The sequence below is a fragment of the Sapajus apella genome, unplaced genomic scaffold, assembly GCF_009761245.1.
Source record: "Sapajus apella isolate SASKATOON/1434 unplaced genomic scaffold, GSC_monkey_1.0 scaffold7, whole genome shotgun sequence".
Taxonomy (NCBI): domain Eukaryota; kingdom Metazoa; phylum Chordata; class Mammalia; order Primates; family Cebidae; genus Sapajus; species Sapajus apella.
The window spans coordinates 1,179,829-1,207,499 of record NW_022436947.1 but is presented as its reverse complement, the minus strand read 5'-3'; the positions used below and the strand labels follow the sequence as shown (position 1 = coordinate 1,207,499).

Here is a 27,671-nt window from a genome sequence, read left to right as displayed (position 1 = left end):
TAGAGCTACAAAATCATCTAGCAAAATTCCTTCTCTACACTACTTTAAGCTCTTATCCAAGCAAGATTTAGCTTTTCCACATTTTTACAGAGCATAATGTGGTGCCCCAAATTAAAAGCAATACTTCAGATTGGATCTGACTAACACAAACTACAGTGAGATCCTCATGTTCATCTTCCTCATGGTGGGCATAAAACATTAAATCAGACATTATTGTGATTGTTATGGCAGCCAAAGTCACTCTAGTAAGTCCAATTAAAATTATATTTCAATTATATGCTTTCTGCTGATGGGTCAAAACTTACAACAATAAATAGAATAAGAAAACAAACAAGGACACAAAAAGGATTACATTCAACTGCAATCCTAGAATAATTATTCCTGAATTGCTCCTATAAACATTTCCCCCATCTTACGCTTGTATATTTCTCTTTTTTGGACTTGGCTAGGATTTTTAATTTTGTAGACATGGTCTGTAATTTCAGATTAAAACTTTAGCTTTCACTAAAAAAATCAGTTTTTTCTTGCCTACTTCATTTTTCTTTCATAAAAATAGTTTATATATATTTTTTAATTTTCTTGTTTCAAGAATCTTATGTGAGAGCTGAAAAAAAAAGAGATTTTAAAAGATCAGCATGCTAGTAATTCCTCACATAAGTTACTTCTAAATATGCTCTCATATTCAAGAAAGGACTGAGGACAGGAATCTCATTAGTTTGCTGTCTTCAGGTATGATCATTCATCCAGTATGAACCCAGTTAAATCCTGTCATTCATGTTACATCTCTTAATCTTATCCTTAAGAATACAATGAGAGATTATCATTAAAATGCCTTGCTGGTAATATTGCCACACCATTTGGCTAATTTATCAGCTTAGCTTATTCTTTTTTTTTTTTTTTTTTTTGGATTGCAGTCTTGCTCTGTCCCCCAGGCTGGAGTGCGATCTGGGCTCACTGCAACCTACTCCTCCTGCGTTCAAGTGATTCTCCTGCCTCAGCCTCCCAAGTAGCCGGGACTATAGGCATGTGCCACCATGTCGGCTAATTTTTGTATTTTTAGTAGAGACGGGATTTCACTGTGTTAGCCAGGATGGTCTTGAATTCCTGACCTCATGATCCACCCCACTCGGCCTCCCAAAGTGCTGGAATTACAGGCATGCACCACCGCACCCAGCCAGCTTAGTTATTTGTAAAAGTCACTAGTATCTCTCACTTAAGTCTGCTGCGATTTTCAAGCATTTTAAACTATTTCTGAAAACACAGAACTGACCTACTTAGACATTTGCATGTCAGCCGTCTTTCACCTAATACTGCACAATTTCACAAAGTTTCATCAGACTTTAGGCAGCAAGATGAATCTCTCCTTGGGTGACACCCTGGACTGGGAGGTGTGATAGTGGTGACAGTGTCTAATTATGGCATTCTTTCTACTTTGATGCCCTCTGCTCCCTTCATTATTACAACCCTGGAAGGTAAGATTAACAAGAATGACATTCTGTTACTTCTCTGTAGTCAGTAATCATTTATCACTTTAAAAATAATTAAAATCTCCAATAGGTAAAGTTCACACATTTTAAAGTTGTGCTCTATAGTGTCCTAAATTAGATTTTTACCCTGATTTTTTAGTTTCTTTTCATTTTTTTTTTTAAAGACAGAGTGCTGCTTTCTTGCCCGGGCTGGAGTACAGTGGCACAGTCACAGCTCACTGCAGCCTCAACCTCCTGGGATCAAGAAATCCACTCACCTCAGCCTCTTGTGTAGCTAGGACTACAGGTGAGCCCCATCATGCCTGGATAATTAAAAAACTGTTTTGTATAGATGGGTCCCACTATGTTGCCCAGGCCAGTCTTGAACTCCTGGGCTCAAGCCATCCTCCTACCTCGGCTCTCAAAGTGCTAGAATTATAGGTATAAGCCATCAAGTACTTTTCACTTTAAAAAAATGACATTTACTGAGGTAAATTTACATACAACACAAGATGCACCCACTTTACATGGATAGTTTTAAAAGTTTCAACACACACATACACATGTGTAATGACCAGTCACAATCAATATAAATATCCAAAACCCCAGAAAGTTTCTTCATACATTTTTTGCAATTAATAATACCTACTTAGGCTCGGGCAACCATTGATAATGACTTCTGTCATTTTCAATTAATTGTGCCTTTTCTCAAATTTCATATAAACAGAATCACCTGGCTTCTTTTGCTCAGCGTAACAATTCTGAGAGTCACACCCTGGCTGCATGCAGTATTAGAGGGTATGGCTATATCACAACTCATCTATTTACTTATTGGACAATGTGTTGTTCCTAGCTTGTGACAAATATGAAAAAGACACTGTATTCATTTACCAGTCTTTGTTGTTGACTGAAGGTTTCACTTCTTTTGGGTAATTGGGTAGGATTAGAATTGCTCAAATGGTAAATATAACTTTAAAAGAAACTGACAACCTAATCCCCAAAATGGTCGTATCATTTAAAATCTTTACGAGCAATGTATGAGAGTTCCAGTTGTTCTTCAACCTTGATAACCCTCTGTATTGCTGGTTCTGATTTTAGGTATTTTATTCATTTATTTATTTGAGATTAAGTTTTGCTCTTGTTGCCCAGGCTGGAGTGCAATGGTGTGATCTCGGCTCACTGCAACATCTGCCTCCTGGGTTCAAGCAGTTCTCCTGTCTCAGCCTCCCAAATAGCTGGGATTACAGGCATGCACCACCACACCCAGCTAATTTTATATATTTAAGTAGAGATGGGTTTTCACCATTTTGGTCAGGCTGGTCTTAACTACTGACCTCAAGTGATCCATCTGCCTTGGCCTCCCAAAGTACTGGGATTACAGGCATGAACTACTATGCCCGGCCCTGATTACAGGTATTTTAAATGACTTGTCAAACCATGAAACAGGATGAGATCACCAAAGAAGTTGAGGAGGAACCAGCTGAGGAGAACATGAGTAGTAGGGTAATCAGGAGAATATGCTTGAAAGCAGTGTTTCTCATACTTCAATATGAACATGAATCATCTGGTGATCTTGTTAAAATGCAGTCTTTGATTCAGGTCTGGAGTGGTATCTAAAATTCAGCATTTCTAAATGGCTCCCAGGTGGTACAGATGCTACTCAGACCACATTCTAAGCAGCAAGAAACTAAGAACACAATTAAATGAGGCATTAAGAACCTGTTTCATGAAGAAGTGTGTGATCAACTGTATCATTTGTTTCTGACAGGTCAAATAACTGTGCACTGAGAATTTTACTGCTGGATCTAGCAACATGGAGGCCATCAGTTAATATCATATTAAGATGCTGTTTCCTGGCCAGGCACAGTGGATCCCGCTGTAATCCCAGCATTTTGGGATGGAGAGATGGGCAGACCACTTGGGGTCAGGAGTTCCAGACCAGCCTGGCTAACACAGTGAAACCCTGTCTCTATTAAACATACAAAAATTAGCTGGGTGTGGTGGTATGTACCTGTAATGCCAGCTACTCGGGAGACTGAGCCAGGAGAATCACTTGAACCTGGGAGGCGGAGGTCATAGTGAGCTTAGATCATGCCATTGCACTCCAGCCTGAGCTACAGAGTGAGGCTGTGTCTCGGGGCAGGGGGCGGGGGCAATGGCGGGGAGAGTGTTTCTTGGAGCAGCATGGGCAAACGCCTGGTTTGAGCAGGGTCCAAGATAAAAAGGAAAGATCAATTAGAGAGTGAATACCAACAGCTCTTCTGAGAAGTTTTACTGTAGAAGGAAGAACAGGAATGAGGTAATAACTGAAGAGGGAAGCAGGATTAAGGGAGGGACCCCACAAGTTTTTTATTATGAAAATAATAAACATATAGAAAAAATTAAAGTACAATAAATACCCACACACACCTTCTACCTAGATTCAACAACTATAAACATTCTGCCAAATGTGCTTAAGAAAGATGTTTCATTTTTTAATTTTTAAAATTTTGTTTGAGATTGGGTCTCACTCTGTCCCTCAGTGGTTCAGTCTCCGCTCACTGCAACCTCTGCCTCCTAGGCTTAAGTGATCTTTCCACCTTAGCCTCCAGAGTAGCTGGGATCACAGACATAAACCACCACATTGGATAATTTTTGTATTTTTTGTAGAGACAGGGTTTTGCCATATTGCCTAGGGTGGTCTTGAACTCCTGGGCTCAAGCATCCACCTGCCTCAACCTCCTACAGTGCTTGGATTAGAAGCCTGAGCCACCACACCTGGCCTATTTTTTTTTTTTTTTAATTTTTACTTTTTTTTTTGAGACGGAGTTTTGCTCTTGTTACCCAGGCTGGAGTGCAATGGCGCGATCTCGGCTCACTGCAACCTCCGTCTCCTGGGTTCAGGCAATTCTCCTGCCTCAGCCTCCTGAGTAGCTGGGATTACAAGCACGCACCACCATGCCCAGCTAATTTTTTGTATTTTTTAGTAGAGACGGGGTTTCACCATGTTGACCAGGATGGTCTCGATCTCTTGACCTCGTGATCCACCCGCCTCGGCCTCCCAAAGTGCTGGGATTACAGGCATGAGCCACCGCGCCCAGCACCTGGCCTATTTTTAAATTTAATTTTAGTTTTTTTAGACAAGGACTCACTCTGCTACCCAGGCTGGTTTCAAACTCCTGGGCTCAGGTGATTAACCCACTTCAGCTTCCCACAGTGCTGGGAGTACAGGCGCAAACTGCTGTGCTTGGTGAAAGATGTTTTAATTTTTTTTTTTTGGAGACAGAGTCTTGCTCTGTCACCCAGGCTGGAATGCAGTGGCACGATCTTGACTCTGCAGCCTCGACTTCCCAGGCTCTAGAGATCCTCCAGCCTCAGCTTCCCAAGTAGCTTGGGACCATAGGCACAAAGCACCACAGTTGGCTAATTTTTGTGTTTTTTGGTAGAGACGGGCTCCACTATGTTGCCTAGGCTGATCTTGAACTCCTGAGCTCAAGCAATCCACCTGCCTCAGCTTCCCAAAGTGTTGGGATTACAGGCGTGAAACACCACTCCCAGCCAAAAGATGTTTTAAAATAGAAAATTCAGCAGGAAAGGAAAAACTGATTAACAAGGTGGGAGATTTACTCTGGGTAGGAGTAAGGGCATGGAATCTAGTGTACAAATGGAGGGACTGGCTTTTACTAGTGATAAGGCAGAGGAACCTGGTATGAATGCAGGTAGGTGGGTAGATGTCATAATGGTTACTTCCCAACTTTCTTGAAGACATGGCAAACAAGGTCATCGCTGACTTCTTGAAGAAGAGGTTTTGGAGGCTTGAGGATATGAGGTTTTGAGGAGGTATGACAGCGTCTGAAAGAGGACAGTGAATGAACTAGGGAACTGAAAATATAACTGCCCTATAATATTAAGGGTCTGCTTGAGGTTGTCGAAGGGATTGAATAAGTTGGAGAGGCAACATGCTTTAATGGTTAAGGGAATATACTCTGGAACTGAAGTACCTGGGGCTTGCCCCTTCCATACCCAGGTTTCTTCATTGGTAAAACAAGGATATAACAAAAGCTACTATCTCACAGGGTTGCTGAGGAGTAAATGAGGTAATGTGTATAAAGTACACAGAATGTCTGACACATAGTAAGTGCATATCATTGCTAAATACATAAATAAATACATCAGAGTATATTTCAAAAAACCCCACAGAACACAGTTGGTATAAAGAAAAGAGGGAGACAGGGAGTTAACAGTATGTAGCAAAGCTGGTATCAGAATATTTATTGACCAGTAGAGATATTTAAAAGGGTAAAAAAGGCAAACCCAGTATGATTTAAAACAACAAGAAACCATTGTGTATAGTATTAAAACACATCATTCTGAAAGGATACACAATACATATCAAAATATTAATGGCAGTTATCTCTTGATGGTGGATTACCAGTGCTTTTTATGTTTACATTTTCTGAATTTCCTATAAGGATTATATATTTCCCTGTAACATGTTTTATTTTGAGATTAAGAAAAACTGCAGTAGCAAAGGATAAGGTCACTCATATTCTTACTATAATCAGACCTGTTAAAACTTTTATACATTTGTCTCCTGCTACAGTTTGAATATGGTTTGTCCCCACAAAACTCATGTTGAGGCTTGGTCCCCAATGTAATGGTGTTGAGAGTTGGTGGGACCTTTAAGAGGCATTTGGGTCTGGATCATGAGGGATGCCCTCAAGAAAGCAGGAGTCACTGCCTTCTTTTTTTCTTTGAGTCTGTCACCCAGGCTGGAGTGCAGTGGACTCAATCATGGCTCATTGTAGCCTCAAACTCCTGGGCTCAAGTGATCCTCCGGCCTCAGCCTCCTGAGTATCTGGGACTACAGGTGTGTGCTACCACATCTCGGTAATTAAAAACATTTTTTTGTAGAGATGAGGTCTCACTATGTTGCCCAGGCTGGTCTCAAATTCCTGGGCTCAAGCAATCCTCCTGCCTCAGCCTGCCAATACGCTAGTATTACAGGCATGAGCCACCACACCTAGCCAGGAGTGAGTTCTACAGTTACTGTGAGAGGCGGCTGTTATGGAGAGAGGTCGTCCCTTGTGTTTTGCCCCTTTTGCATATGCCCACTTCCCCTTCTGCTTCTCCACCATGTTACCATGCAGCAGAAAAGCCCTCACCAGAGGCCCAGCAGATGTTAGCACCATGCCCTTGGACTTCCCAGTCTCTAGGACTATAAGAAATAAGTTTCTTTTTCCAAAAAAGAATACATTACCCAGCCTTAGGTATTCTGTTTTAGCAATAGAAAATGGACTAAAACACCTCAAGTCTTTTTTCAAAGTTTGTACTTGATTCCTGGAGATAATCACTATGTTACTTGATCTTTGCTTTCTAATCCTTCTTTCAGTACTTTTACATATATACATGTGTACTTTTTAAAGCCCAAATGTAAAAAATGTTCTGCTTAAAAGTTTTTAAGTGGTCTCATGCTGCAGCTTGCTTTTCTCACTTAACATTATATTTTAAAACTTTATGTTGATACATACATACCTCATTTTTAACTACTGTATATGATTCTACTGCACATAAGTACCAACATGTTATTTATCATGTCTTCTACTGATGAACATGTTTCCAATTTTTCAATTAAGTTTTTTGTATTTTTAAAAAATTTCCTTAAAAGAATGTTTGAAATCATATGTAGAGTCAGGGTCTCATAGTGTTGTCCAGGCTGGTCTCAAACTTCTGGCCCCAAGTGATCCTATTACCCTAGTCTTCCAAAGTGCTGGGATTAGAGGCATGAGCCACTGCATCCAGACCAGTTTTTCACTATGGTATGGTTTCCTATAATACATCTTTTTCTGTATACATCACTTGGAAAAAAAGCGAATATTTCTTGGGGTTAGAACAAGCATTTTTCTATTTTAACAGATACTTCCAGAATGCCCTTAAGGTGGATGGTTGCATCAGAAATGTCCCAGGAAGCAATTCTTCTAATACTATGAACATTTGATCTTGTCAAAACTCAGCATATTTGCCAATTCCAGTGGGTGGAAAGTGGTACCTTTTTGTTTTACCTTGCATTTTCTGATTATTATTATTATCAGCATCCTATTATTATTTTTACCCACCAGAAAACTATATTCACTATAATTAAATATTCTTTGGCTGCTTAGAATTATTATCAATCACTAATACATGTTCACCATTGTTTCAGCTTTAATTAGTCCTTCTATCTTCAACTGGGTTCATTTATGAGTAAAAGGGGCATGCTCATCATTGTTTAAAACAAAGTAAATTATAAGGATTTATCTCCAAATTATTATTATCATTATTATTATTATTTGAGACAGAGTTTTGCTCTTGTTGCCCAGGCTGGAGTGCAGTGGCATGATCTTGGCTCACTGCACCCTTCCCATCCTGGGTTCAAGCAATTCTCTGCCTCAGCCTCCGATTATAGGCGCCCGCCACCACGCCTGGTAAATTTTTGTCTTTTTAGTAGAGATAGGGTTTCACTGTTATGGTCAGGCTGGTCTTGAACTCCTGACCTTGTGATCTGCCTGCCTCAGCCTCCCAAAGTGCTAAAATTACAGGTGTGAGCCACCGCCCCTAGCCTCCAAATTATTTTTAATTATCTTATTTTGAGAATATAATGCTTCTGTAAATATATCAACAGGCTGCAACTTTTTCTATGTGCCTCTTTTAACACTTAATTTTCTGATAAAGCTAAATTCAAAATTATACCATAAATATTATATGGAAATTATAAGGCCTACAAAAAAAAAAAAAAGAACAAAAAAAGGCACAATGTACTGCCCATTCCTGAAATTTCTTTAGTAACAGTATCTCAGGATTTCTGGGTCCTTGGGATGAATCAATGACTGGCAGGTGAGAGGATGATAAAACAGGCCAGGAAGATCACTTGAAGTCAGGAGTTCAAGACTAGCCTGGCCAACATGGTGAAACCCCGTCTATTAAAAATACAAAATAAGCCGGCGTGGTGGTGGGTGCCTGTAATCCCAGTTACTTGGGAGGTTGAGGCAGGAGAATCGCTTGAACCTGGGAGGTGGAGGCTGCAGTGAGCCAAGATTGTGCCACTACATTCCTGTCTGGGTGACAAGGTGAGACTCTGTCTCAAAGGAAAAAAAAAAAAAAAAAAGAAAAGAAGATAAAACAAACTTTACCAACCCTGATTCCTCACAGTGAGTTTATAATTCTACCATTAGAATACCTCTGCTTTTTTCAGGTCAATCTATGAATCATTAATAGTTTTTCACTGAGGTACAAATGAAAGACAGAACCACACAGGAAAAATGTTACCTACGTACTTTTTGCTTATATTCTGTAATCCAATAAAGGTGACACACTTGAAAGTCCTAATGATTCAACTTTTCTAATTATTCTTCTTTATTTTTGAGACAGTCGTGCTCTGTTTTCCAGGCTGGAGTATACTGGCACAATCATGGCTCATTGCAACCTTGACTTCCTGGGCTCAAGTGATCCTCCCACCTCAGCCTCCCGAGTAGCTGAGAACACAGGCACACACCACCACACCCAGCTAATTTTTGTCTTTTTTGTAGAGATGGGGTTTTGCTGTGTTTTCCAGGCTGGTCTTGAACTCCTGGGCTCAGGCAATACTCCTGCCTCGGCCTCACAAAGTGCTGGGATTACAGCTGTGAGCCACTGTACCAGCCTAACTTTTCTAATTATTAAATGTTTTATCTTATGAGTTAACTGCAACCCTGGCATTTTATGCAATCAATCAGTTTGTTCCTATTCTGCTTATATCCAGAGACTTCAGAATGAATTTTGGTGAGCAATCAGAAAAGATCATTTTCAACATAGGGCAGGCTATTCTGAAATAAAGGCTTTGCAAAAGCACATTATTAAGAGGCTATTTAAATATCCTATAGCCTTATTGCCCAGCTATAGACTATATAGGGCTTGGTCAGTCCTTTGTGAGATGATGCTGGTCAGGGAAGATGATATAGATATGAAGAGTTGAAAGGAGGTACAGTAAGATGGTGGCTATGATGGCCACAGAAAAGTATTATCTGTGCTCAGGGTAGAGCCAGGGGACTGAAAGAAAGAGAGGTAGAGGGAGCTAAGAAGCTGTTAATTATCCAAGCAGGCTTCTAACTGGGAATAACTTCTGGAGATAATTCCAAAACAAAGCCCTCAGGATGAAACTATGATTGGCATTCAAGATGAACAAGTACTGCAATTAGGGAGGAAAGGTTAGGTATGTAAGGAATTCTATCTGTATCATTTGACCCATGGGAATAGACCGGAGGTGGGGGGGCGGGAATTAAAACAGAGAACCAAACATGAGGCTGAAATGGCTGACTAGAAGTCAAAATATACTTTAAAATATGTTACAAAATCAGCAGCAACAGTTAGGATTTGAAGAACCAGTTGATGACCATTAGGACCATCCTGTTTGTCCTAGTATCTATCAGCCTGATACCTTGGAACATATTCTGTTTTACAACAATAACAAACTTCAGTCAAATGTAGTGAAAATAGGCCGGGCCTGCTGGCTTACCTCTGTAGTCCCAGCACTGTGGGAGGCAGAGGCAGTGGCTTGCTTGAGCCTGGGAATTTGAGACTAGTCTGGGCAACATGGTAAAACCCTGTCTCTAAAAAAAAATACAAAAACTTTAGCCGGGTGTGATGGTGCACCCTTGTAGTTTCAGCTACTAGGAAGACGGAGGTAGGAAGACTGCTTGAGGCAGAGGCTGCAGTGAGCTGAGATTGTGTCACTGCACTCCAGCCTGGGTGACAGAGGAGAGATCCTGTCTCAAAAAAAAAAACAAAAAACAAAAAAAGTAGTGAAAATAGTGTGCTTTGGTCACTGACACTAGAGAAGAAAACAGGAATATCCACTTCAAGACTTACTGATGCATCTGGTTATGTGTTCCAATTAATTATATAAATTTTATGTAACTTGGTTTGTAAAAACTTTAAGTATCACTTCTGAATTACGTTGCGTAATACAGAAATTAATATTAAACCGTAAGTGTTTAACATAGTTTTAAAACTATTTTTGCTGAAGACCCCTTAAAGGAATTCTGAGAAACTATGTACTTCCTTTTAAATCAACATTTAAAAGTTACCTTTAAATAATTGCAAAGGATATAATTTCCAGCGTATTGTAAATACCAACATTTTAGCATTTGTTGTTGTTGTTATATGAATGTTCCTTAGAAAACCTCTGTTCCTGTTTAATGGATTCAAAATTATCTTTTCTCCCTCTGAGAATTGCATTGTATGTGTTTCTCCCAGTGCCTATTTTTCTCTACGTGTTTTATAGTCTCTTATTTGCATGAGACTTCCCCATCAATTTCTAGTTATGCAGCGATACTCAGTCTTACTCAGACTAAGGACAAGCTGCCTGGAGTCTTTGAGCATACATATGGACTTGCTATTTTTGAATTATACAGTAATCTAGGTGGAATCTCTGATGTCATTTTTTTTGGATCTTTCCTCGTAAGCTGGTAAAATTCACTCAAGACTCTTCCAATCTCCTGCAGGAAGAGTAAGGTATGTCTGCTAGCATGCTGGGAACCAAATGAAGAGAGGGCTGGGGAAATCTCCCTTCACCATTTAGTAAGCACATAGTCATCCAATCCCCATGCTTTGGGAAAGATATCCATGTCCTAGACATAGATTAGGGTTTCCCAGTCCAGAGATATTTATTTTCCCCTCTCTAGATAACAAACTTACAGTCTACTGCCAGGATAGGAATGGAGCAGTTACCCGCTGAGTAAGAGAATAGATTTAGAGAAATAACAGCTTTTCAAACAGGCCTTTTTATTTAAACCCCTTCATCCCCTGAGGCAGCTCATATTGCCAATTCCTGAGAATTGAGGATTCTATGACATAAATCAGGTTGGCTTTCATTTCCCCACTGCTGACTGATGCTTTAGCCTTTTTGGGTCTACTAAGTTCATGGTCACTTCTCCACCTGCTTTCCAGCTTTCAAAATGTTGCTGACATTGTCTCCTTCCTCTCTATTGTCCCCACCCTTATGTGTCCATGCTTTAAAAAAAAAGTTCCTTTATTATAGTTTTAGTAGACTTCCAGGAGATATCAAAAATCTGTCACCTTTATCTGAAACCCACATAGTACTGTTAATAAGAGGAGTTTCAACCTGACAAAGCCTTCAGAAACTGAAGATATATTGGTACATTTAACCAGTTGCATGTTATCATCTTACAAGAGGAAACAAAAAGGAAAAAGAAACTGTATCTTCTGTGGTTAATTTTAAACCGGTAATAAAAAGTACACTCTGCTGGAGGGCTTAAAACTTGGAATTAGTACTTTTTCAGCTACTAAAATCTTGGACAAACGTAATGGAATGATCTATGTTCACAGCATCGTACACTCATTGCATCGTGTTAAATGATGAGATCTATTTAAAAATAAGCAAAGTGTTTCAGAGTAGGTAACTGTAAAGTTTACACTGATAATCCCAAACTGTAAAGTGACATTTTGAAAAAATATCACCTCTTCACTGACTATTCTTCAGACTGCAGCATTATTCCAATTTGATAATGTTCTTCTTGACTGTCACTGCTTGTCTTAATTAATCCCGGCACTTCTGCTCCATCACTGTTTCTTTTTTTTCTTTTGTTTGTTTTTCTAGAGATGGGGTTTTTGCCATATTGACCAAGCTAGTCTTGAAATCCTGAGTGCAGGCAATCCTCCTGCTGTGGCCTCCCAAAGTGCTGGGATTTCAGGCATTAAAAACAATTAAAAAAATTTTTTTTTGAGATGGAGTCTCACTCTGTCACCCAGGCTGGAGTGTAGTGGCGCAGTTTTGGCTCACTGCAAACTCTGCCTCCGTGTTCAAGCAATTCTTCTACCTCAGCCTCCTGAGTAGCTGGGCTTACAGGCACGTGCCACCATGCCTGGCTAACTTTTATATTTTTAGTAGAGACAGGATTTCACCATGTTGGCCAGGCTGGTCTTGAACTCCTGACTTCAAGCGATCCACCTTGGCCTCCCAAAGTGCTGGGTTTTTAGGCATGAGCCACTACGCACAGCCTGTTTGTTTTGAGACAGGGTCTCGCTCAGTTGCCCAGGCTGGAGTGCAGTGGTACGATCATGACAAATGTGGCCTCATACTCCTGGGCTCAAGTGATCCTCCCAACTCAGTCTACTGAGTAGCTAGGACTACAGGCAAATGCCACCATAACTAGCTAAATTTTTTATTTTTTATAGAGACAAGGGTCTCCCTATGTTGCCCTGGCTGGACTTGAACTCTTAGGCTCAAGCAATCCTCCCACCTTGGCCTTCTAAAATGCTGGGATTACAGGTGTGAGTCAACATGCCCGGCCACATTTCTCAGTTGTGATATGAGAAGGATTTGGCTTTTCTCTCTTCTAAAAGGTAAATCTATCAATAATATGCAGTTGTATGTAATCATTCTTTCATTTAACAGTTATGTATTGAGTATGGCAGGTCCCATTCTAGGCATTAGGAATAAAGAAAGGAAAAAAAAAGCAAGCCCCGGCTCTCACACAGCCTGCATTCTAGTGGGGATGAAAGATAATAAACAATAAAGATGGAGCTGTGCATTATAAAGAAATTCAAGCCTATGGGTATATAGAGTAACAGAGTGATGTGGGGACGTGTTAGTTATATAAGGTGAGCAGAGGTTTCTATTAAAAGGGGACATATGAACAGAGACATAAGGATATTTGTGGCATGTGTATCCTAAAGAGAATATAACAAACATAAAGGTCCTAAAGAAGGAACACGCTTGGCCTGCTGAAGAAAAGTGCAGAGAGACCAGTGGTGTGGGAAGAGAGTAAGCTTTGTTTCTTACCAAATGTTTACAATTTTTGCCATGGTTTACTCTTCGCAAGATTTAAATTCTTTAAAAGCCTTTAGATTTGAACAGATTAAGAGATTCTAACTTATCAGAAAGGCTGAGATTGTTCCAAGTCTAGGGGTAAGTGGGAGTGTTGCGGAATAAGGTAATAATTTGCTGTAATAAGTATTTTGGCTGAATATAGGCTTATAAACAATCTAAATTACACATATATTACCTAGTTTCGAGGAAGAGAAGGTGGTATAGTTTGAAGATTTAAGACTCAGATCTGGTTTTGAGTCTTGGCTCTACACACTTGCTAGAAGTAATACTGAGTCAGAGTTGTAGGTGTTAGGGCATATATACCCTTTTACTCTTTCATTCTAATTTTATAATGTAAGAGTAGCACAGTGGTTATGGGGAAAAGAATACTTTGGGAGCCAGAAATCTTGAGTTAAACACCTTTGCTGTCACTTATTAAATGTGTGCCCTTAGGCAAGGCACTTAAAAGCCTCAATTTCCTTATTTGTAAAAAGAAAATAAAAGGATCTACTTCATAACATTATAAAGATTAAATGATATAATAGTCTATGCAAGTGAAAGCCATTTGCGAAAACGAAATAATTAAGATCATGCCTATTTTTAAACTTCTCACAGAGCTTTCAAATTTATATTTTGCTGAGTTTATAATTTCATCTAAGTGCTTTCAAATTTATTTAATTTTACTTTTTAATTTACCTATTCATTTACATTTGAGTTCCATGCAAAATTTAAAATTTTTCCTTCAAAGTCAGTTCCCCATATTAGCTTATGATAAACTTTATAAAATAACTCTATAAATTGCATAGCAAAATTCAACAGATATGAACTCACTTTGAAATCCTTAAAAAGCATCAGAATGTAGATTTTTCATTTTATTAACTGACCATTTTGCAACAAAAAATATGGGCATTCAGAGAAAATGATTTTAAAAAGTAACTAATTAATGGTTAACTAATTAACTGTTTTGTTTACTTCAACAACCATTAACAACTTTTTAGCAGGTTTTTGCCATTTCTGTCTTCTGAACCTTTATTGCTTCGCTAAATCACTGAGTGCTGAACTAAATTTGCAGTCATGTATTTATCATCAAATACTTGATACATGTTCTGAAGGCTGCACTAGACAGAGACATTTATTTTTTAGTATCATATTATTTACTAGCCATTAGTTAGCATCCTTACTCCTTGACAGTAATTTAAAATGCAATTCAAAAGAATAGCAGCCAAAACCTTTAAAACATCCTCAATGGTTTTCAAAAATAATTTTCAAGACATTTAACAGAATGGAACTTACTCCATGCCCTGTGCAGTCTGTCGTGCAATATCTATAAGTTTGATCATCTCAAATTTGGTCTCAATGATATGGAGATGGTGATACAAGCTGGAGCCCTCACACCACTGGGTAACAATAGCCAGTTGTGGCTTTGTGGAATAGCCCATGAAGAGTAGGATATTCACGTGTCGTGTTTTCCTGTACAAAGAAATGTGACAGTAAATGTTGCATGTTGACAAATTTTAGCAATTCTTATAAAAGAGAACCAAAGTAGTCTACCTATTGGTAAAATGTTGTTAGAAAAAGATTTTTTTTTCTCTCTTAGATGGCGTCCCGCTGTCGCCAAGCTGGAGTGCAGTGGCGCCATCTCAGCTCACTGCAACCTCTGCCTCCTGGGTTCAAGTGATTCTCCTGCCTCAGCCTTCTGAGTAGCTGGGATTACAGGTGCCTGCCACCACACCTGGCTACTTTTTGTATTTTTGGTAGAGACGGGGTTTCACCATGTTGGCCAGGATGGTCTTGATCTCCTGACCTTGTGATCTGCCGCCTTGACCTCCCAAAGTGCTGAGATTACAGGCGTGAGCCACTGCACCTGGCCAGTATTTTTTTTTTTTTTAAAGCAACAAAAGGATAAATTTAGAAGAGACTAGGAATTGCCAAGTCTAACTTCCTACCTTATGCAGAAATATCTTTTTACATATATCTGATAGGCAACTAGAGGTTGCTTAAATGCCTTTAATGATGGGAAGTTCATCACTGAGTATGCAGCTGACTCCCATATCTTTATGTAAGTTCTGGTATTAGAAAGTTTCCAAATGTTGAGACAAAATCATTCTCCTACAACTTCCACCTCTGGCTTGCTTCCTGGGTCTGCTCTCTGGAATAACTTTTTTCCTGCACTCTGGAATAACTTTGCACTCTCTTGAACAAAACAGACTTCTCTGAACTAAATATCCTCAGCTCTGTTGATTATTTTTCCCCGTAACACCTACAGAATCTTCCCTATTTAGGTGGTCCTCGCTGGACATATTCTAGTTTGTTAATGTTTCCAAAGTTCCCGAGCCCAGGACTAAATACAATCTCTAAATGGACTCTGATAAGCTTAAAAACTGGAGAGTATTCTTTTCATAAGTAGAACTTTTACTTTACATTATAAGAATATTATACTTCCATTAATTCAGTCTAGGATTAAGTATTCTATCATCTGTACCATATAACATTGCATACTACTTAAAAGAATGTGGTTACAGACGAAAATATACTCAGACATACTCTTGTTTCTACAAATGTATTCATTTTGAGTAAACTGTAAAGCTAATAGGGGCTACCACTGGGAACCAGGAGCTAATAAAAATAACTTATTTCTCTGGAAAACAGTAATTCACACAAGCTCACCTGAGTACTCCTACTTCATTTTTGAAGGCTTGTAACTGCTGAGGTGTAGGTGCTGTCACATTCAACATTTTCACTGCCACGTCACCTAAAAGACAATTGTTATTCCAAGTGTCATTTCAATTTTTAAAATGCAAAAGTATAAAACGTTCTTGGATATTTTCACTAATTATCATAGTCCTAACTCCATACCATTATTAAATCATAAATAACTTATACTTTAACGATCTAAACTCTATTAATTTTCTAAGGCTAAAAACTCAACTAACAATGATATTCCTGTACTAGTATTCCAAAATGTGAATCCAAAAAATAGCTAACCTTGTTTGTTCCATGGAAATTCAGTGAAATAGATTAAGTACCCATGGTATTTTCCAAATTATTTGATAATATTAAATTATATTTACTAGGCTTAATGCTTCTTTATTAACTGAAACTAATGTTGAAACTACAAGTAACAGGCCCTATGGAGCTTTGCTTAAAAGTAGGAAACTCATATGAAACTTTTTTATCAGAGTAGTTAAATTTTTTTCAAATTTATGGATTACTTAGGATGCTTTGGATTAGGAAAATGACTAAAATTGTCACTGAAATTAAAAAAAAACTTTATGTGAAACAGCTGTAACTCTCAACATTGTCAGTAGGTGTTTAAATTGGTACAACTACTTTGTAACACTGTTGGCAACATTACTAAAACTGGACATATGAATATCCTGTGGTCTCACAATTCTCTTCTAGGTACATACCCAGCAATGGACACATGTTTACCAAAAGGTATATACTAAAAATGTTTACAGCACCAGCATCCATAAAAGCCCCAAACTGGAAAGGATCCAATTGCAATAGATGAAATAAGAAATCATGTTATAGTCACACAATGAAATACTATAAAGAGAATGAATGACCTCCAATTACACACAATATAGATGAATCTTATAAACACTGTTGAGTGAAAGGGACCAACGCAGAGAGTACACAACTATTCGATTCCTGTTGCAATCACAATGGTGGTTACCCTTGGTAGAGGAGTGACTGGCTGGAAGAGGACATGGGGGATGTTTCTAGAGTGCTAGTAATGTTCTGCCTATTTTATTTTTTCAGAGATAGAGTCTTGCTCTGTCACCCAGGCTGGACGGAGTACAGTAGTGTGATCATGGCTCATTGCAGTCACGGGCTCAAGCGATTCTGCCACCCCAGCCTCTTCAGTAGCTGGGACTACACGCATGTGCCGCCGTGCCTGGCTAGTTTACGTGCACTTTTATGCACAGGCTGAGTATCCCTTATCTGAAATGCTTGGGACCAGAAGTGTCTCAAATTTCAAATTTTTTCTGATTTTGGAATCTTTTGCTTATACTTACCAGTTCAGCATCCTTAATTCATATCTGAAATCCTCCAGAAGCATTTCCTTTGAGGATTTTGGAGCATTTTGGGTTTTGGATTTTGGATTAAAGACACTCAGCCTGGCCAGGCATGGTGGCTCATGCCTGTAATCCCAGTACTTTGGAAGGCCGAGGCAGGTGGATCACCTGAGGTCAAGAGTTTGAGAGCAGCCTGGCCAATATGGCAAAACCTCATCTCTTCTAAAAATGCAAAAATTAGCCAGGCATGATTGTGCGTGCCTGTAATCCCAGCTACTTGGGAAGCTGAGGTAGGAGAACTACTTGAACCTGGGAGGCAGGGGTTGCAGTGCACTGAGATCATGCTACTGCACTCCAGCCTGGGTGATAGAGTGAACGGAAGAAAGAAAAAGAGAGAGAGAGAGAGAGAGAGAGAGAGAGAGAGAGAGAGAGAGAGAGGAAGAGAGGGAGGGAAGGAAAGAAACTTAACCTGTATATATATTAAATTTTAATAAGTTAAATCAACACTGATTTTTCTGAGTAATACAGTGCTTATTCTATTATTTGTATACTAAAATACTGCACAGCACTAAAATGTTTAAAAACATTTTGAAGGTATAAAAAAATTCCCTTAAAAGTGACATTATACTAATGTATACCTTATTAGGCTTTTACCTGAATGCAGTGTGAATATTTATGAGTATCTGTGAAAAGACAGCTTAAGAAGACACATACTAAAATACTGTCATATAAAAAATTATGTTATATATTTCCATGAGCTCCATAATATAGCTTATTATACATACTGCTTTGTATAATTTCATATACCAAAGATACCTTTCTATATCAATAAATAGCCCTAATGCCATTTTAACTCCTACATAATCATATATAAAGGTATCAATTTATCCAATTCTCTATTAGTTGGAAACATGTTCATTTTTATTTTTCACTAATATTAAATCTTTGATGAAAATATGTTAATTACTCTAAATATAATCCAATTTAAAAAGCTTTTGTGTCCAACTGAGAGGCAAATAATGATTTCTATTTTTTGAATTTGCAATTCTTTGTTAACTAGTGAGGCTGAACATTTTATATATGTTTACTGGCCACTTATATTTCTTCCTTTAGTAAGTACATTTGTTGTTGCTGTTGAGACAGACTCTCACTCTGTTGCCAGGCTGGAGTGCAGTGGTGCGATCTTGGCTCACTGCAACCTCTGCTTCCCAGGTTCAAGTGATTCTCCTGCCTCAGCCTCCCAAGTAGCTGGGACTATAGATGCTTGATACCATGACCAGTTAATTTTTGTATTTTTATTAGAGATGGGGCTTCACCATGTTGCCCAGGCCGGTCTCGAACTCCTGACCTCAGGTGATCTGCCCACCTCGGCCTCCCAAAGTGCTGGGATTACAGGTGTGAGTCACTGTGCCTGGCCAGGAGGTACACTTTTAATATGTTTACTTGTGATAATACAAATAATCAGCTGAAAGACTTCTAAAAGAAAAAAAAAATCTTTTTGAGGACTAGCTAACCGGGAGGATTTCCTTTTTAAAAATTATTACTGTAATATAAAAATAGGAGTCCTGATTGCTGTGAAGTTTTTATTTCCCATAATTTTTGTTAGAAACATTGGGAGGATTCCTGAATCTAATCAAAATAGCTTATTGATGCAAACAGTGAATATTTCCTTTGATTTTTTTTTTTTTTTTACAAAAGTTGTTTAACACATCCTATTATGATTTGTCACAATGTCACCATATTACATACATACCATGCCACTTTCCCTTGTAGACTGTTCCAAATGATCCAGATCCAATTCTTTGTCCCACTGTAATCTGCCCATCAGGAATCTCCCAATCATCACTCGAGTCCCGTCTACCAAGTGTTTTCTTGATAAAAATAGTACAAAAATCAAGTCAAACCAAACAAAAAAAGAAAAACTTGTTTCACCCTAAGTACATTACCTTATGCCTGACAGGAATATAGGAAGAGATACCCTTAAAAAAACAACATTCTGGAGGAACAATAGTTAAAAGTCTGACACTTAAAATAGAAAACTTAAATTTAAGATTGAAGTCAGTATTAGTTTGGAAACAATTTATTAAAAAATAGAAATTATTTATGGGATATGAACAGGAATGTATATTACTGAAATAAGTAAAATGTTTTTATCATCTGGAAGACCTTAAGGAGCAAGTTAAGTGCTGCTACATTTGTAAATAGTTTTGATTCCAAATCACAAAAAATTTAAGTTAACCTATGGTAACTATTCACAATTTATCTAAGTACTCTTTTTCAATCCGTGCTAAACATCTTCATGTGTCTTATTTAATTCAGTCTTTATAAAAAAAAAATCAACCTATAAAATTACTTTGGTAGGCTAAAAGATCCACTTATTCAACAATTAGTAGCAATACTGTGGCTAAAAACTATTCATTTTTAAATTTTATTTTTTATTTTACTTTAAATTCTGGGATACACGTGCAGAACATGCAGGTCTGTTACACAGGTGTACATGTGCCATGGTGAATTCATTTTGCAGCAGAAGGGAAGAATGTCTTTCAGTAGATATCTGAATTCTGGTGTAGCTTTTTCATGCCTTCTAATACTAGCTTTCTCTCTAACAACACTACTATTACTCTTCCAAAACTGTCTTTTACTAAATTATATTACAGATGAGAGCAAAAAGCAGTCCTGTGGAAATATGCTTTAAGCAAAAAACTATCAGCTTTTAAATTTATTTGATTATGGGAATTCTGTGTCACATATGGACATAACATATCTAAAGGATAATATTACATTTGGCTATGACTTCTAAGAAGAAAGAACTTAGAGAAAAAAAGATATCATATACTCTCACCATTCGATTCCTGTCTTCTGAGGATGAAGATGACTTCCTTTCTCGCTGAGGTCCTGGAGATTTCTGTAAGGCTTTCACGTTAGTGAGTGAGCCAGGTAATGAGGCAGGAGGTGTGGCAGACAAACCTGTGGTTGATCCTAAATTAGTGAAAAGAAAAATGTATCCATTGAGGAGGAGCAAGTATGTTAATTTATAAGGGGCAGAAGGTGGGGGATATTTAGACTTAATTTTAAATTCTACTGCATGTTTAAATATAGACCTTTTGGAAAGGATAGGCCAAAATGGGATCTCATCTGGTGATTAGAACTATAATTTCTTTTAGTTTTCTGGCCAATTTAATGACCTTTAAGATATCTGATGATAGACACATACTTTGTTTACTGGTACAAAGTCTAGGAGAAAAACAGTCTCTCTAAAACAAGAGAAAAATACCAAAAAAAGCCTCCCAAGTTTCTTTGATTAAAAAAATAAAAAAGCAAAATCAATGTAAAAACCTACATAAATAAACTTTAAATTAATTATTTAATATTACCTCAACAGCCAATCAATATTAAAAAAACCGAAACCCAAATGAAAACATTTTCTAATAATGGCCATAATGTTGAAAATATCTGGCTTATTCATGAACCACTAAATTCAAATACAATCCTAAACTACGTGCTCTACTATTTAAGAGATACTGGTCAGTATCATTGGTTCCTGGAGGCTTACACTATTAAACAAAGATTATTTGTTACCTACAAAACAAAGTTAACGTAAATAAGGCCAAGCATATTTCTCAAGACTTTCTGAAAAATCTCTGCCTTTGTAAGTGAGAGCTTTGTAAGTAAGTGCTATAGCCTCTCAGCCAAGTTACTATAAATACAAATATTCTACAGGTTGAGTGAGCCTGAGGAGTATACTCTTTGGAAGTGATCTCAGTTGGCAGGGTTGCATACCTTTCTCATGGCAAACATCCTTAGTTAAGGTATACAGTAGTAGCACCTGGTTCAGGACACTGACTCTTACTGAGGCCTGAGTACAGCTGAGTAGGACTGAGATGTCCAGGTAATCGTTCTATACACAGAACAACAAAATGACCTCAAGAAAATGTTTTTAAAAAATAATTGCTACTCTTAAGGAAAAAAAGGGCTACTATCTTCTATCTTTCAGCTAACAAGGGTACCAATAACCACATTTAAATGTTAAATCTGTAGAAAATTTTTTACCATTATTACATCATATTGTATCACCATGTGGAATTTTCATGATCTCATATGCAATTTTCTGAATGGTACCCAGAATATCTATTAAGTAGAACACAACCCATTTTCTACCTTCCATTGATAATTTTCAACATTATAAAGCCTTATGAGGCTTCACAGTTATGATCTACTAGGTAGTTTTATTGTATTACTTAATTTAATTGTATTACTCACTACTGTATGACTTCCATCCCATTCTATGGATTTTCTGAGAAACAGCACGGCTGAGAGAGCAAAAATCTAAGGCATCATTACTACATTCAGAATAAATAACAGATACTAGCTAGCAAGAGTCAGTAATTATAAATCTTTAAAAATATTTATAGGAAGACATTTGTCCCAATTTTGACTTAGGTTTTTGTTTTTTTTTTTTGAGACAGAGTCTCGCTAGGTCACCAGGCTGGAGTGCAGTGGTGCAATCTCGGCTCACTGCAACCTCTGCCTCCCAGGTTCAAGCAATTCTCCAGCCTCAGCCTCCCAAGGAGCTGGGATTACAGGCACCCACCACCATGACCAGCTAATTTTTTTTTTTTTTTGTATTTTTGTAGAGATGGGGTTTCACCATGTGGGTCAGGCTGGTCTTGAACTCCTGACCTCAGGTGATCTGCCCGCCTCGGCCTCCCAAAGTGCTAGGATTATGGGTGTGAGTCACTGCGCCCGGCCTGACTTAAGTTTTTATAAATCAGTTTAACCACTAAATAAAACATGGCAAGATGAAATGGGAGAATGAAATTATACCGTAAACTTTCTTCTATTAGGACATAATTAAAGGATAAATCCTCAAATTTCTGAAGTATACCAAAATATCTAAAATATGTTATAAACTTTTTTTTTTTTTTTTTTTTTTTTTTTTAACAGCTTTGACAAAAATATACACATCCCATATTGGGGGAAAGAAAAACCCAAAAAACACTGCTGGTATTACAGAATCTCAAAAAAGGCCAAAAGCCTAATAAAATCTCATAATAGAAGTTTCCATTGACATTTTAATTTTTTTAAAAACCACAAAAATTATTAACAAATATTAAGTCATCAAGAATAATCACTTAAATGCATTAAAATCAAAGGAATCCAGTAAGATCTTCCCCACCCACCTTATTTATTCCCACCCACTAAGTTTAAGAAATTATCAAGACCAAGAAGTAATAAAATAACAAAAAACAAGATGGAAATCTCAGGTCAGTATTTTCTTGTTTTAAAAAATTTATGACAGACAGCATACAGAAAGCTTGTGGCAGTGAGTATGTGTGAGAAGCACATTCAGAGCATTCCAGCCAGGCCAAGCAGAAATTTAGTACTGAAAACTTTCACACTTACAAACACACGCTGTGAGGGTGAGGCACAAAAAGCATCTGTAGTTTTATATTTAGTTTGCTTTGGGTGAAAACAAGAAAGAAGAGCCCAACTACCTCTGAACACTGGGCCAGGCTCAAAATCAAACACTATTTCACTGGGGACAGAATGTAGGAGGGGACTGGGAGTCCGGGATTGGTATTTCCGAAGACAGCGCATCAGCTGGTTCAAAGGGGCTGTTAGAAGAGAAAGAGAGGGGCAGGCAAACACAGGAAGACAGACACACAGAAGAAATGAAAGAAGTCATGGGGAATAAACAAGATGAATCGAAGCCTGCTTCATAAAATAATTCTGGACCAAAAAAATCTGCTCATTTTCACAAAATCCCAATGATTTTTTTTTTTAAAGTGACTCATGAAAAGGACAAGAAATGCCACTTGATTTTAGGTACTAAGCAGGCTGTGTTTAGGACTAAGTTAATTTTGTGATGCTAACATGATGGCAACATTTAAATGCTGGATGTATTAGGAGGCAAAATTATCAAAAGCCACAGCTATTAAGACATATGAAAGTCAAACTGGCAGCAACATTAATTGGCAGGTTCATGAAAAAACAAACAGGAAAAAAAAAGCTGTGTAACTATGTGCTATCATCAATACCAAGTCCAGAGCATAGAATGCAGGCTTATTATTATTTTGGTTGCTTCACGGGTATACAGAAACATAACAAAAGAAGGTTTATAACAATGTTTACTCAATATAAAATATTGTTTAGTCTGGGCTTAGATATTTTGAAGATAAAGAAGGTTACAGTTAAGAGATCAACTCTAAGCATGATAAGCAGTTATTACATGTCTTCCTTACTAGACAGAAGACAGCAGATAAGGTAAGTATAAAGGACCTCCTAAGAAAACTTCAAGATAGTCTCAAATTATCACCTCTTATAAGAGGGCAAATGGGCTTTGCCATTATGGATCTGTTCTATAAAATGTACATTTAAAACACTTCCAGAAAGTTGAAAGGAAGTGGTTGATAATGTCTCACAAACCCCTCTTCAGAATGACTTAGCAAAGTAAAGTTTTATCTGATTCTAAGCTCAGTCTTTAAGTATCAGTGGAGCCTCACAAAGGAAATTTATCAACAATACCTTTGGAGATGGTTAGAAGGATCTCTCCTTGGTAAGATATTTTAAAACTGTAGACTATGGCCGTACCATCCTGAGGGTACCCAATCTTGTCTGAGATCAGAAGATATTTTAAAATGTAGATAGTACACTTAAGACTTCCTTTTATGTCCATCTTCTCTACTCATGTTATAAATCAGTTAACATTTTATTAAAGATAAATGACAAATACTATAGAAAAACAAAAAAATTTTGGGTTTCTCTACACATTTTTCTCTGTGTCTGTGTTTCATGAAAGAGGCAAGTATAAAGGAGATAAGCAACAAAGCAATTGCATTTTTCCCCGACTTTTAAAAGAAAACTGAAATTACTACTTACCTCCATCACCACGAAATCCTTGGTCTCTAATCAAGTCCTACAAATAAACAGTAATGTGTATTTATTCAAAGCATATAGTCAGAAGGTAGTGGTAACACTGAATTTTCCACTAACATTAACAGAATTATTTTAATAATTACAACAACATGTCTTATAACTAGTACATAAAACAATCTGGACTTACCTAGTAAACATAAAATCTAAATTTTGAAGCACTTGCCAATTTAAATCTATAATGAAAGAATTATTAGTCCTAATCAAATCTTGAAATCCATTTCAGGCCATTCAAAACCAATGGCTTCCATTATCCTCAGCAAACTAATGCAGGAGCAGAAAACCAAATACCACGTTTCTCACTTTAAGTGGGAGCTGAATGATGAGAACATTTGGACATGTTGAGGGGAACAACACACACTGGGGCCTGTCGGAAGGTGGGTGGTGAAAGGAGCAACAGCATCAGAAAGAATAGCTAATGGATGCTGTGCTTCATACCTAGGTAATGGAATGATCTGTGCAGCAAACTGCCGTGGCCCACATTGACCTATGTAACAAACCTGCACATCCTGCACATGTACCCCTGAACTTTGGCTTCATGAGTCCTTAAGTTTGTTCTTTTTTTTGACTGAGTGGCTCTATTGCCCAGGCTGCAGTACAGTGACATGATGTTGGCTTGCTGCAACCTCAGCCTCCTAAGTTCAAGTGATCCTCCTGCCTTAGTGCCATGAGTACCTGCAAACTACAGGCACATGCCACCATGCCCGGCTAATTTTTGTATTTTTTGTAGAGACGGGGTTTCACCATGTTGGCCAGGCTGGTCTCGAACTCCTGACCTCAGGTGATCTATCTACCTTAGCCTTCCAAAGTCCTGGGATTACAGGCATGGGCCACTGTGCCTGGTCACTAAAATTTGTCTTTATTATTAAAATATAGCTCTTTATGGGCCAGGCATGGTGGCTCATGCCTGTAATCCCAGCACTATGGGAGGCGGGCAGATCACGAGGTCAGGAGTTTGAGACCAGCCTGGCCAACATGGTGAAAACCATCTCTACCAAAAATGCAAAAATTAGCTAAATTAGCTAGGTATGGTGGCAAATGCCTGTAATCCTAGCTACTCAGGAGGCAAAGGCAGGAGAATTGCTTGAACCCAGGAGACAGAGGTTGCAGTGAGCTGAGATTGTGCCGCTGTACTGCAGCCTGGGTGACAGAGCAAGACTCTGTCACGGGGGGAAAAAAAAATTATATATATATATATATATGTATATATACTATATATATTTATATATAGTATATAAATATATATTTAATATATAATTATTTATATAATATATATTAAAAATATATATATATCTCTTTATAACAATGTTGGTAGCAGGGGCAGTCTCTACTGGTAATGCAATTTGGGCCTTGATAGGTAGAACTTGCATTAGCCTGTTTATTTAGTTTAACTTAAATATGAGGGATTGAATGGCCCCAAATGTCTCTAAGTAGTCTTTGCAAATAGACAACTTTTTGTTTAGAGGCTAAAGCAAATTCCTTAAAGATTTATTTCTATTATGCTCAATGTATCACATAAAGCCTTCAACATTTTCTACAGAATAATCAAATACATACCTGAAAACAAGGTGGTAGGAGTTATGTGGTTACCAACAAATAAAAATCCTAGTGATGTCATTAAATTTTCCATTCTTGAGAGTTTACAATCTCATTGGAAGTAAGATGCACACAATGGAAGATGGAAGTGAAAATCAAATAATTTAAGAATAACTGCATAAGAATACAATAAAAGAGATGCCAAAGTTTGTTGCTTAGTTGATTAGCAACTAAGTGATATGGGTGATAAGATTTTTAGGGCTATGTATGATAACTATAGGACTTGGTCACTAGTAAAGCAGTCAAAGAATTACTCTGACTTGGGGTTTGAGAGACAGATAGGCATGTAGAAAGGCAAAGCAGTCTTAGATGGAAGGAATTACAGGAGAAAGGCCATATCCCTTTCTTTGTTGTTGTATCAGCTCTGAAATTCCCTACAAGTATGGATTAACAAAATTTTGCTTTCTCCACTCTCATAAGTTACCGCTGGTAACAAGACAAACTTAAGATTCTTCAATTTCGAATGTGTTCTTAAAGCCCCTTGACAATCTTTTCTACTCATTCTAGGTTACGAAAGTTCTTTTAGCATTTGAAAACTGGATATTTCAAACTTTTTTTCCACTCTTTTGTAGTTCCTTCTCTTACTTATATCCCTTCCCTTCATCATAATAGAGAAAACAGAAGCCATCAAACAACTTTCCTACTCTAACATCTATATTTACATATTAATATTAGTTATAATTTCTGGATTCTTATTATATACCAGGCATAAGCAATTCAAACCAGTATAGAAGGTAGACACTACTAGCCCCAGTGTTAAATAATTTGACTAACATCATACAGTCTTTAAACAGTTACAGAGCAAGCAAGCTATGTCCATCTTTAATTCTTTTTTTTTTTTTTTTTTTTTTTGAGACGGAGTTTCGCTCTTATTACCCAGTCTGGAGTGCAATGGCACGATCTCGGCTCACCGCAACCTCCGCCTCCCAGGTTCAGGCAATTCTCCTGCCTCAGCCTCCTGAGTAGCTGGGACTACAGGCACGCGCCACCATGCCCAGCTAATGTTTTTGTATTTTTAGTAGAGACGGGGTTTCACCATGTTGACCAGGATGGTCTCGATCTCTTGACCTCGTGATCCACCCGCCTCGGCCTCCCAAAGTGCTGGGATTACAGGCTTGAGCCACCGCGCCCGGCCCATCTTTAATTCTTCACAGTCTCTGAGAGAATTTCCAAGTTCAAGGAATTTTATTACATCAATTATTCTTTCTTTTGTTATCTTCAACTTCTCTTCACTGGCTTTTTCCTCTCCAGTTGCAATATAAACTAATGTCTCTTACATTAAAAACAACTATTCCTTGGCTGGGCGCAGTGGCTCACGCCTATAATCCCAACACTTTGGGAGGCTGAGGCTGGTGAATCACTTGAGGTCAAGAGTTCAGGACCAGCCTGGCCAACATGGCAAAACTCTGTCCCTACTAAAAATACAAAAATTGGCTGGGTGTGGTGGTTCACATCAGCAATCCCAGTACTTTGGGAGGCTGAGGCGGGTGGATCACCTGAGGTCAGGAGTTTAAGACCAGCCTGACCAACATGGAGAAACCCTGTCTCTACCAAAAATGCAAAATCAGCTGGGTGTGGTGGTGTACGCTTGTAATCCCAGCTACTGGGGAGGCTGAGGCAGGAGAATTGCTTGAACCAGCATGGTGGAGATTGCAGTAAGCCGAGATCGTGTCATTGCAACAAAAGCAAAACTCCATTTAAAAAAAAAAAAAAAAATTAGCTAGGCGTAATGGCAGGAGCCTGTCATCCCAGCTACTTGGAGGTTGAGGCAGGAGAACTGCTTGAACCTGGGAGGTGGAGGTTGCAGTGAGCAGAGACTGTATCACTGCA

The 27,671-nt window shown here is 38.1% G+C and overlaps 1 protein-coding gene across 6 annotated transcripts in view; it reads right to left on the bottom strand.

The window, feature by feature from the left end:
- BRAF (B-Raf proto-oncogene, serine/threonine kinase) overlaps nt 1–27,671 on the bottom strand; it is a 204,611-nt gene that overhangs the window by 37,665 nt on the left and 139,275 nt on the right. For 5 of the 6 annotated variants that reach the window (XR_004268214.1, XM_032275798.1, XM_032275799.1 and 2 more), the window contains exons 9-13: nt 24,192–24,228; nt 20,155–20,291; nt 19,066–19,183; nt 15,958–16,042; nt 14,584–14,760 (exon numbers count right to left, since the gene is read on the bottom strand). Coding sequence is in view for 5 of the 6 variants with exons in the window: in XM_032275798.1 (XP_032131689.1) it covers nt 14,584–14,760; nt 15,958–16,042; nt 19,066–19,183; nt 20,155–20,291; nt 24,192–24,228 (554 nt within the window). In the remaining variant the exon portion in view is untranslated. Of the gene's footprint in view, nt 1–14,583; nt 14,761–15,957; nt 16,043–19,065; nt 19,184–20,154; nt 20,292–22,807; nt 22,928–24,191; nt 24,229–27,671 lie in introns of all 6 variants that reach the window. The other variant, XM_032275803.1, reaches the window with a different exon arrangement.